The sequence below is a fragment of the Poecile atricapillus genome, chromosome 2, assembly GCF_030490865.1.
Source record: "Poecile atricapillus isolate bPoeAtr1 chromosome 2, bPoeAtr1.hap1, whole genome shotgun sequence".
NCBI lineage: Eukaryota > Metazoa > Chordata > Aves > Passeriformes > Paridae > Poecile > Poecile atricapillus.
This window is the reverse complement of record NC_081250.1, coordinates 1,705,226-1,717,348: the sequence shown is the minus strand read 5'-3', so window position 1 is coordinate 1,717,348 and position 12,123 is coordinate 1,705,226. Positions and strand designations below refer to the sequence as shown.

Here is a 12,123-nt window from a genome sequence, read left to right as displayed (position 1 = left end):
TGGAATTTTAAATCCCTGGAATCCCCTTTTCCCTGGAATGTCAAAGTCATGGAACCCCCTTTTTCCTGGAATTTTACATCCCCAGAACTCCCTTTATCCTGGAATTTTAAATCCCTGGAACCCCTTTTCCCCTGGAATTTAAAATCCCTGGAATTTTAAATCCCTGGGATCCCTTTTCCCTGGAATTTTAAATCCTTGGAATCCCCTTTTCCCTGGAATTTTAAATCCCTGGAATTCCTTTTTCCCTGGAATTTTGAGCCCCTGGAATCCCCTTTTTCCTGGAATTTTAAATCCCTGGAATCCCTTTTTCCCCGGAATCCAGCCCAACATTCCCCCTGGAATATCCCAACATTCCCACGGGGAACAGGAGCTCCCAAATCCCAGCCAATATTAATTAGTCTAATTAACATTCAGGCCGCTAATTAACATTCAGGCCGGTTCAGCTGCAGCTTTGAGCGGAGTTTGGGATTGGATCATTCCCAAGATTCTTTCCCTGGAATTTCCTTTCCATTTCCTTCATCAACTCCCGGATTTTAGGGGGAAAAATTCCAACCAAAAAAATTCCTCGAAGGCCGGAGAGCCAAAAGGCACCTCCAGGCCTCGATTTAATCCCGGAAAACATTCCGGGATGAGTGGGAAGAATCCTTTGGAATTCTCTAATCCCAAAATTATTTTCTGGAGGTGCCTTTACGACCTGGCTGTTGATCCCGAATTAATTACAGGGATTAATCCAACCGCAATTGGAATTAATCCAATCCCAGCCCGGAATTCCAGTCCTGAGGGATCGGCGATTCCGTGGATTTTGGGGGTTGGGAAAGGGATTCCAGGATAAAAATGAAATTCCCAAAATCCTGGAATTTCCCTCCTTGCCGGGTTCCCGCTCCAGCCGCACCCGGATTTAATTCCGGCCTCATCCCAGAAAATCGGATCCCTGATTTCCAATGGAATTCCAAAATCCTGGAATGCTTTGAGGACACCTCCCACAGTCCCAGGCTGATCCGAGCGCCCGACCTGGACATTCCCGGGATTCAGAGACAGCCCCAAATCTCTGGGAATTCCGGCTCCTCCCCACCCATCCCAGTTCCAGTCCTGATCCCGATCCCAATCCCAATTTCCCCAGTTTGGGATTTTGGGATCATCCCATTCCCATTCCATCCCAGGGCCATTCCCACCATCCCACCTGTGGCCACTTCCAGGGATTCAGGGAATTCCAGGGAATTCCAGCCCAGCCCCTCCCAGCCAGGAATTCCTTCCCGAATGGAATTGGAATAAAATTCCAATTTGAAATTCCAATCAAATTTCCAATTCCAAATGGAGCTTGGAATAAAAACTGGGAATGCCAGCAGCCTGGAAAACTGGGAATTTTGGGAATTCGGAGCTTGGGAATCCCTCAGAGATCCCTCAGGCAATGTTGGAATTTTTGGAATCCTCAGGGAATGTTGGAATTTTTTTTCTCCTCTCCCCTGCTTTGCCTCCAATTGGAGCGATTGGAAATCCTGGAATTACGGAATTTTTGGGATCTTCAAAGTTCCAACCCCGTGGAATTGCCAGGAATTCCTTCCCAAATGGAATTGGAGCTCGGAATAAAACCTGGGAATTGGGCTGAGGGAAAGCCAGCAGCCTGGAAAATCGGGAATTTCGGGAATTTCAGGAATTCTGAGCTCATTTTGGAGCTGGAGGCTTTGGAATCCCTCAGGGAACGTTGGAATATTTTTCCTCCCCTCCCCTGCTCCAAATCCCGATGGGAACAATTGAAAATCCTGGAATTTTTGAGCCTTGATGGGAATCTTAAAATTCCAACCCCGTGCCAGGAGCGTTTCCCGTTATCCCAGGCTGCTCCAAGCGTCCGATCCTCCCTTGGAAATTCCAGGGATCCAGGGGCAGCCCCGGAATCTCTGGGAATTCCATCCCGAGGTTTGATCCCGACCTCCGGATGGCGAAACACCAAAACCCGGCCCGGGGTTGTTTGGATTTCTCCGGCTGTTCCCGACGCCTCCGCGAGACTGGAGCGGCTCCAGCTTTTCCAGGATTTTGAAATCCTTGGATGGCTTCCCTTTGGATTCGTGCGTGGGAATGGAAAGAGGGAGGAGGGAAAAGCCGGAGCACGGCCAGGTTTCGGTCGGGTTTTAGGGAAAGGTTCGTCCCGAGGAATGGGATATTCCACAGGGAATGGGAATATTCCAGAGGGAATGGGAATGTTCACCTGGGAATGGGAATATTCCACAAGGAATGGGAATATTCACCTGGGAATGGGAATATTCCAGAGGGAATGGGAATGTTCACCTGGGAATGGGAATGTTCATCTGGGAATGGGAATATTCCAGAGGGAATGGGAATGTTCCAGAGGGAATGGGAATGTTCACCCAGGGAATGGGAATATTCCAGAGGGAATGGGAATAGTCACCGGGAATGGGAATATTTCAGAGGGAATAGGAATGTTCACCTGGGAATGGGAATGTTCCTCAGGGAATGGGAATATTCACTGGGAATGGGAATATTCCAGAGGGAATGGGAATATTCACCAGGAATGGGAATGTTCACCTGTGAATGGGAATATTCCAGAGGGAATGGAAATATTAAACTGGGAATGGGAATGCTCACCTGGGAATGGGAATATTCACAGGGAATGGGAATGTTCCAGAGGGAATGGGAATATTCACCTGGGAATGGGAATATTCCACAAGGAATGGGAATATTCACCAGGAATGGGAATGTTCACCTGGGAATGGGAATGTTCACCTGGGAATGGGAATGTTCACCTGGGAATGGGAATATTCACCTGGGAATGGGAATGTTCCTCAGGGAATGGGAATATTCACTGGGAATGGGAATATTCCCAAGGCTGCTCCAGGACTTTGGGCAGGGTGGGGTTTTTGGGAATGTCTGTTGATCCCTGCGAGCTTTTCCCGCTCCAGATATTCCAGAATTCCGTCTCTGCTCCCGGCACAGGATGTGGAAGGTTCAGCTGAGCGGGAATCCGGCTTTTCCCCCTTCGGAATTCCGGGACAGCCGGTGTTTATCCCACAGGAATTCCCATTCCCTGGGAAACCCCAGAGCAAGCAGCAAGGCCGGGATGCTGCTCCGGAACCTTCCAGCAGCCAAATCCCGGCTGGTATATTCCAGGAGTGGGAATTCCAGAGGAATTCCAGGAGTGGGAATTCCAGAGGAATTCCAGGAGTGGGAAGGGAACTCAAATCCAAGGAATTGAACACCTGGAATCCCAGAATTCTGCCACGGAATTCCTGGGAAACCTCAGCCAAGAGGCCCAGAATTCTCTCTGGAATTCCCTCAGGGCCAGAATTCCCTCTGGAATTCCCTCAGGCCAGAATTCCCTCCGGAATTCCATCAGGGCACAATTCCCTCGGGGCCAGAATTCCCTCTGGGAATTTGTCCCGTCCTGGAGGTTTCTGGAAAAGGATGGGATGTGATGGAGAAGCTCCGGGATCTTTCCCAGCCATCACAAAAATGCCAAACCTGCGATTCCAGCCTCATTCCCGCTTGGAAAAGGGACCCAAAAGGCAATTCCAGGATTATTCCCGCTTGGAAAAAAACCCCAAAAGGCAATTCCAGCCTCATTCCAGCTTGGAAAAGCGGTTCAAAAGGTGCCTCCAACCTTATTCCAACTGGGAAAAAGGATCTAAAAGCCACTTCCAGCCTCATTCCCGCTCGGAAAAGGGACCCAAAAGTCACTTCCAGCCTAATTCCTGCCTGGAAAAGGGACCAAGAGGTGCCTCCATCCTTATTCCAGCCTGGAAAAGGTGCCCAAAAGGCACTTCCAAGATTATTCCCGCTTGGAAAAAAACCCCAAAAGGCAATTCCAGCCTCTTTCCTGCTTGGAAAAGGGACCTGAAAACCACTTCCAACGTCAATCCCGCTTGGAAAAGGGGCTCAAAAGGCACTTCCAGCCTCGTTCCCGCTTGGGAAAAGGGTCTGGAGGGCAATTCCAACCTTATTCCAACTTGGAAAAGGGACCTGAAAACCATTTCTGTCCTCAATCCAGCTTGGAAAAGCAGCCTTAAATCCACTTCCAGCCTCATTCCCACCTGGAAAAAGTCCCCAGAAGGCAATTCCAGCCTCATTCCCGCTTGGAAAAGGGGCCCAAAAGTCAATTCCAACCCTTCCTACCTTGAAAAAGTCCCCAGGAGGCACCTCCAACCTCATTCCCACTTGGAAAAAGTCCCCAAAAGACAATTCCAGCCTCATTCCCGCCCGGAAAAGGGACCCAAAATCCACTTCCAGCCTCATTCCCATCTGGAAAAGGGACCTGAAAGTCACTTTCAGCCTCCTTCCCATCCGGAAAAAAACCCCAAAATTCACTTCCAGCCTCATTCCCGCTTGGAAAAAGTCCCCAAAAGGCAATTCCAGCCTCATTCCAGCTTGGAAAAGGGGCCCAAAGGGCACTTTCAAGATTATTCCAACTTGGAAAAGTGACACAAAAGAGAATTCCAGCCTCTTTCCCACTTGGAAAAAGGGGCCCAAAAGGAGCGTCCAACCTTATTTCCACTTGGGAAAAGACCCCAAAAGTCATTTCCAGCCTCATTCCCACCCGGAAAAGGGGCCCAAAAGGCACTTCCAACGTCATTCCCACCGGGAAAAAGTCCCCAAAAGACAATTCCAGCCTCATTCCCACCCGGAAAAGGGGCCCAAAAGACAATTCCAGCCTCATTCCCGCTTGGAAGAAAACCCCTAAAGCCACTTCCATCCTCATTCCCACCCGGAAAAGGGACCCAAAAGTCACTTCCAGCCTCCTTCTGGCTTGGAAAAGGGTCCTAAAAGTCAATTCCAACCCTTCCTACCTGGAAAAAGTCCCCAAGAGTCACTTCCAACCTCATTCACGCTAGGAAAAAAAAACCCTAAAGCCACTTCCATCCTCATTCCTGCCCAGAAAAGGGGCCCAAAATCCACTTCCAGCCTCCTTCCCATCCGGAAAAGAGGCCCAAAAGGCAATTCCAGCCTCATTCTCGCTTGGAAAAAAACCCCAAAATCCACTTCCAGCCTCATTCCCACCCGGAAAAGGGACCCAAAATCCACTTCCAGTCTCATTCCCACCCGGAAAAGTGTCCCAGGCGGTTCCTTACTTGCCGTGGGGTTTCCCCTCCAGCCACTCCCCCTCGTAGGTGGCCCCTCGGAGCCGGCCGTCCCTGCGGAATCCGTAGCTGAAGAATCTTCGGGAAGGAGCCTCGGCGCCGTCGCCGCTGCCGCCCCAGAGCGGGAAATCGCGCTTCCCGTTGAGCGCCTGGCGCACGGCCTGCTCCAGCTTCCAGCGCCACACGGCCTGCGGGCACGGAAAACAGGGAGAGACAGGGAATCAGAGCCCAGCCCGGGAAAAACGGGATGGAGACGATGTCGGGGAAGCGCTGAGGGATTTGTGGGAATCAGCGCTGATCCCGGGAAAATGGGACAGAGAAAATGTCAGGGAAGCGCTGAGGAATTTGTGGGAATCAATGCCGATCCCAGGAAAATCAGCCGGAGACAACTCCAGGGAAGAGCTGAGGAATTTGTGGGAATCAGAGCCAATCCCGGGAAAATCAACTGGAGATGACTCCAGGGAAGCGCTGAGGAATTTGTGGGAATCAGCGCTGATCCCAGGAAAATGGGACGGAGAAAATGTCGGGGAAGCGCTGAGGAATTTGTGGGAATCAGAGCCCATCCCGGGAAAATCATCCAGAGACGACGTCAGGGAAGCGCTGAAGAATTTGTGGGAATTCCAAAAGGGATTCTCCTGGACAGGTGGGAGGGAGGAATTCCAGCTCGGATGTGAAAAAAACGGGACAAATGTTTAAAAAGACAAAAATCCGGTTGAAAAGCAGCGAGAAACCGATGGGTTCCCACCAACATCAGCTCTGAGCAACCTCTGGAGTCTCATCCAGGATTTTTTTTTTGAAAAGGAGGGGAAAAATCCCAACCCAACTCCAGGGAAGTGCTGAGGAATTTGTGGGAATTCCAAAGGGGGTTCTTCTGGACAGGTGGAAGGGAGGAATTCCCGCTCGGATGTGAAAAAAATGGGAAAAATGTTTAAAAAGACAAAATTCCGGGTTTTTTTTTTTAAAAGGAGGGGAAAATTCCCGACCCAATCCCACTCTGAATTATTCTCCTGATTTAAATAACGTGGAAAAGGGAAAATCCCGAATCCTGACCTTGGTCTGGGGGTCCTTGGTGGAGAGGACGAAGGTCTCCTCCGGGGTGGTGACGCGCAGGCCGTGCCTGGGAGGGAACAAAAACCAAAAAAAGGATGGAAAACGCAATTCCCAATCCGTCGGATCCTCCTCCTGGAGATCCTGGTGCTTTTCCAGGTGTTTCTTTAGTTTTTTTCTGGAGTTCTCCTGGATTGAATAATTTGGGATTGATGGGTTGGGATGGACGGGATGAGAGGGAACGGCCTCAGGTTGTGCCTGGGGAGGGCGGGCTCGGATATCAGCGGGAATTTTTTTATGGAAAACCTGGGTCGGGATTGCTCAGGGAGGTTTGGAGTCTCCATCCCTGGAGGTGTCCAAGGAATTCTGGGAACGAGGTGGGATTTGATGATTCCAGAGGGTTTTTTCCAACCTCAGAAATCCTGGGATTTCAATCTGGCAGCAAATTCCAAGCTGCTGAGATCCCATTATCCGTACCCCAATCCCTCCGCTCGGAAAGGAGATGGGACAAAGCTTTGGAGCGTTTTCCCATCCACCTGAACCTTTTCATTCCTGGAATTTCCTGGATTTTGGGGTTTTTTGGAATTCCCAGTAGGAATTTCTCACTCACGATCCCGGAGCCAATTTCTCTCCGCAGTTTTCATCCACCCACACCAACTTCAGATCAAAACTCTGGAAGCTGTTTCCCTGGAAAAAACGGGAAAAGGGAATTGCTGGAAACATCCTTGGAATAGCAGAGCTGGAGGGGCAGCGCAAATTCCCGATTTTTTTGGATCAGAGATGGAAAAACCACGGGAAAAAGGAGGGAATTTCTTGTCTGAACATTCCTAAAGCTCTTCCAAAATTCCATGGCCACGTCCAGGAGTGAAACATTCCCAGGTGACCCCGATGCCCACGGGAATTCCTTCCCCACCACACGACAACATTCCCAAATCATTCCAGCCGACATTCCCAGAGATTTGTGGCTGCCCCATCCCCAGATGTGTCCAAGGAAAGCTGGGATGGTGGGAATCATGGAATGGCCTGGGAATGGATCAGCTTTAAACTCCCTTCCCATCCAATCCATTCCGGGATTTATTTAGGATTTGGACTCCGGGTGGCAGCGCCAAAAAATATCCCAGGAATCCCAAATTGAAGGATTTTGGGATCAGCAGAAGAGGAACAGAACAAAATCCAACATGGAATAAAAGGAAAAAATTCCGTTTCCCATCTCCTTTCCCATCCAGGTGTCCACACGGAGCTGCTGCCTGGCAGGATGGAGTTTTCCAAGGAATTCCCGGAATGTTCTCCCGGATTTGGGAAAAGAGGCAAGGAAGGGATGTCAAGATTCCCAACCAGCTCCATCCCAATCCGGTTGGAATTCCCAAAGTTCCATAAAGCTCGGCAGCAGCGGGTGAGACACAGACGGGAATCGCGGATCGAACACGGAAATAATTCCATGGATTTGCTGATCCCAAACCTCCCATCCCAGGCATCGGATCCAGCTCATCCAAAAATGTGGAAAACCCAAATTCCATGGCAGGGGATGCTCTTCCTGGAGTTTTTAGGGAATTCTCATCATCTCAGGGATGAGAATTCCACAGTGTCCGGGTGGGGAAGGGAATTTCCACCCCATTCCCAAGGCTGGATCCTGATTATTCCCAAAGTTTTGTCTGGGAGAGTTTGGGAATGTTCCAGATCCCAGGACAGTGTTGGGATACCTGAGGAGCAGGAAGAGATTCCTGCTGGATCCCGGGAGCTTCCAAACCGGAATTCCACTGGAATTCCCTCACAGGAACACATCCCCACAGCCCAGAATTCCCAAAACCACCTCCGGCATCTTCAGCCGCACCACCAACACGGAAAATCCCATCGATCCCAATCCAGGATCTCAGCCTTGATCCAGCAGATCCCTTGGAATAACAAAGGGCCCAAATTCCCTGTGGAAAAGGGTTGGGATCACTCCAAAGGTGCCCGAATCCACATTTCCTGGGAATATCCTGTGGATCTCCTCTACTCCTTCCCAGATTTTCCTTTTTTTTTTCCCCGAGAGCCAACCACACCTGGATCGATCCGAGACAAAATTTTCCCAACTTTTCCCATCAGCTGAACTCTGCTGGATTTTCAACATCAAAAAACCTGGAATTTTCCAGCCATTCCTTCAGGAAATTCCAGTAATTTTTGCCCGTTTGTTCCGTTGGAATTTCAGGGTGTTTTTTCCGTGTTCTCTTCCCGCTTGCTCCGGAGGATCCCGGCCTCACCTGGATCAGCACCAGGACGTCGTCGAAGAGCAGGAGGCGCTCGGAGCGGGAGCCGCCGGAAGCGATGGGAAGGTTCCTGCTGTCCTCCAGGAGCCTCCGCTCGGGAACGCGCAGCACGTCCTGGAGCCCAGGGAAAAACCGGGATTGGGAGAGGACACGCAATTCCAGGCGGGAATTCCCGCTGGGATCAGCTGGCTCGGGGTGACGGATGTGGGGCACAAACTCGGAACCCCCAGGGAGCTCCTCCAGCTCCTCCAGCCAGCCCTGACTGATGGAATTCCAGCCACAGATTCCCGATCCAGATCAAATTCCCGATCCAGATCAAATTCCCAATCCTTATCAAATTCCTGATCCAGATAAAATTCCTGATCCATATCATATTCCCGATCCAGATCAAATTCCCGATCCAGATCAAATTCCCGATCCTTATCAAATTCCCGATCCAGATCAAATTCCCAATCCATATCAAATTCCTGATCCAGATCAAATTCCTGATCCACATCAAATTCCCGATCCAGATCAAATTCCGGATCCAGATCAAATTCCCGATCCAGGTCAAATTCCCAATCCAGATCAAATTCCCAATCCATATCAAATTCCCAATCCATATAAAATTCCCAATCCTTATCAAATTCCTGATCCAGATCAAATTCCTGATCCACATCAAATTCCCGATCCAGGTCAAATTCCCAATCCTTATCAAATTCCGAATCCAGATCAAATTCCCCATCCAGATCAAATTCCTGATCCAAATCAAATTCCCAATCCATCCAGATCAAATTCTGATCCATATCAAAATCCTCGTCCTTATAAAATTCCCACCCATATCAAATTCCCAATCCTTATCACACTCCTAATCCTTATCAAATTCCCAATCCATATCAAAGTTCCCATGAAAATCAAATTCCCACCCATATCAAATTCCCGATCCTTATCAAATTCCCAATTCTTATCAAACTCCTGATCCCTCTCCCATTCCCAATCCCAATCCCAATCCCATTCCCAATCCCAATCCCAATCCCATTCCCAATCCCAATCCAAATCCCAATCCCATTCCCAGTCCCTTTCCCATTCCCATTCCCAATCCCAATCCCTCTCCCATTCCCAGTCCCTTTCCTGTTCCCATTCCCAAATTCCTGTTCCCAATCCCATTCCCAGTCCCTTTCCCATTCCCATTCCCAAATTCCCGTCCCCTCTCCCATCCCATTCCGGACTCACGGTGAATTTACATCCCAGGGAATTCCAGAGCTCCTTGGTGCGGGCGGCTTCATCCAGGACCTGGCTGACGAAGGATTCCAACTTCCCAAATTCCCGCTCCACGGCTCCGGCCGCGTCCCGCTCGGGGCCCTGGGAAAGGATGGAAAAATCCGGGAATGCTCCCGGTGGGGGGAAGGGAGATCCAGGCTGGATTTTCAGGAATATTTAAAAAGATCCATTCTGGATTTTTGGGAATATTTAAGAATATCCAGTCTGGATTTTTGGGAATATTCAGCAATATCCAGGCTGGATTTTTGGGAATATTTAAGAATATCCAGAATGGATTTTTGGGAATATTTAAGAATATCCAGGCTGGATTTTTGGGAATATTCAGCAATATCCAGAATGGATTTTTGGGAATATTTAGGAATATCCAGACTGGATTTTTGGGAATATTCAACAATATCCACACTGGATTTTTGGGATATTTAAGAATATCTAGGGATTTTTGGGAATATTTAGCAAAGGAGATCCAGCCTGGATTTTTGGGAATATTTATCAATGTCCAGGCTGGATTTTTGGCAATATTTAGGAATACCTTGGCTGGAATTCTGGGAATATTTAGCAAAGGAGATCCAGGCTGGATTTTTGGGAATATTCAGCAACATCCAAGCTGGAATTCCTGGAATATTTAGCAAAGTCCAGGTTGGATTTTTGGGAATATTTAGGAATATCCAGGCTGGATTTTTGGGAATATTTCTTCCCGCCAGAACCCCCAGCATTCCAGGCCCATTCCCACCTCCTGGAGCTGCTCCCGGAGCTGCCGGAGGAGCCGGAGGCAGCTCTGGCCGTGCTCCCGGAAAGGTTTGAGGAGCTCCGAGTGCAGGGCCGGAGCCAGGGAGCGCTCGGAGCTGAAATCCCGCAGGAATTCCTTCAGCACCGCCTTGTGCCGCTTCCAGGCCTCGCTGGAAAACCGGGAATGAGGAGAAAAGGTCGTTAATTCTCCCGGAATCGCCGTGAAAAATACGGGAATTGGGATTTTCAGCTGTGAAAAACTGGGATTAAAGGGAATTTCATCCCATCCCTAAATCCCAGAATTCTGATTCTAAATGGAGCTGGGAATGCTTGGAAAGAGGGAAATCCTGGAATTGTCCCTAAATCCCCAAATTCCAACTCCAGAGGAAGTTGGGAGACCTTGGAAAGGGGAAAATCCTGGAATTGTCCCTAAATCCCAGAATTCCGACTCCAGAAGGAGCCGGGAACGCTTGGAAAGAGGAAAATCCTGGAATTGAGCCACGGAAAAATCAGGAATAAAGGGTTTGGGAATGGGCTCCTTAGCAATTCACATTTTCATTCCCTGCTTCCATCAAAATCTGGGATTAGAGGAATTCCCAGCCAGATTCCCGCTCTCCAATCCCATCTTTTCCCTAAATCCCCAAATTCCAATTTGCCGACTCCAGAGGCAGCTGGGAACGCTTGGAAAGAGGGAAATCCTGGAATTGTCCCTAAATCCCAGAATTCTGACTCCAGAAGGAGCCGGAAGTTCTTGGAAAGGGGAAAATCCTGGAATTGTCCCCGTATCCCACGGATTCCCAAGATTCCCAGGGATTTTCCAGCCGCTGACCTCTTGTTCCCGGCCGCCCGCTCAAATCCTTGAACCACCACAAAGTTGGCGAAGGTGACGAAATACCTGGAAAAAATTCCAAGGATACACAGGAGAAGGAAATTCGGGATGAATTTCGGATCCCAAATCATTGGGAAATTCCCTTAATCCCACAGTCTGGAAAAATGCTGGAAGTTTGATGGGGATAAAGATTGGATCCAGGAATTTTTTCCCGACTTTAATTCCAGGATTTTTGGGCATAAAAGCTCTGATCGGAGCGGGATCCGTTTCCATCGGATTTCATGGAATGAAATTCCTGCCTGCAGGAATTCCTCAGCCTGGAATTCCCATCAGAATTTGGAAAATTTGGGAATTCTGGGATGGAAATGATGGAATTTTTCTGGCTCTGAGCTCCGTTCATTTCTCCAGACTCGGAATTTTCTTTTCCCATTTAATATTTTCCACAATTTTTTTCCAAGAGCTGCAATTTTACCAAAAATTCCCGGCAAATCCCAGATTTTCCCACTCAAATCCCACATTTTTCCAACAAATCCCAGATTTTCCCACCAAATCCCAGATTTTCCCAGCAAATCCCAGATTTTCCCAACAAATCCCACATTTTCCCACTCAAATCCCAGATTTTCCCAACAAATCCCACATTTTCCCACGTTAAACCCGGGTTTAATTCCAAAAGAAACGGGAATAAAATCTCCAGACAAATTCGTTTGGATCATTCCCAAATCTCATCCCAAATTCCCATTTTTTTTCTCCATTTCTTCAGGAAAACCAACTTGAATTCCCGGGATTCTGATCCAAACTGGAAAATCCCAGCTGGAAAAGTTTTGGCCACTTTTATGGAGAAGAAAAAAGGTGGAATTGAAGATTTTTATGGAATTTCAGCTCTCCAGAAGATTTGATTCCCTCTGGAATCTCAGCTCCTGACCCAAAA

At 48.8% G+C, this 12,123-nt stretch overlaps 1 protein-coding gene across 3 annotated transcripts in view; it reads right to left on the bottom strand.

The window, feature by feature from the left end:
• Nucleotides 1–12,123, bottom strand: part of ALS2CL (ALS2 C-terminal like) — a 44,192-nt gene that overhangs the window by 27,050 nt on the left and 5,019 nt on the right. For all 3 annotated transcript variants that reach the window (XM_058830436.1, XM_058830435.1, XM_058830434.1), the window contains exons 4-10: nucleotides 11,196–11,261; nucleotides 10,371–10,536; nucleotides 9,593–9,721; nucleotides 8,375–8,494; nucleotides 6,745–6,821; nucleotides 6,138–6,204; nucleotides 5,079–5,275 (exon numbers count right to left, since the gene is read on the bottom strand). In XM_058830436.1, coding sequence (XP_058686419.1) covers nucleotides 5,079–5,275; nucleotides 6,138–6,204; nucleotides 6,745–6,821; nucleotides 8,375–8,494; nucleotides 9,593–9,721; nucleotides 10,371–10,536; nucleotides 11,196–11,261 — 822 coding nt within the window. The remainder of the gene's footprint in view (nucleotides 1–5,078; nucleotides 5,276–6,137; nucleotides 6,205–6,744; nucleotides 6,822–8,374; nucleotides 8,495–9,592; nucleotides 9,722–10,370; nucleotides 10,537–11,195; nucleotides 11,262–12,123) is intronic.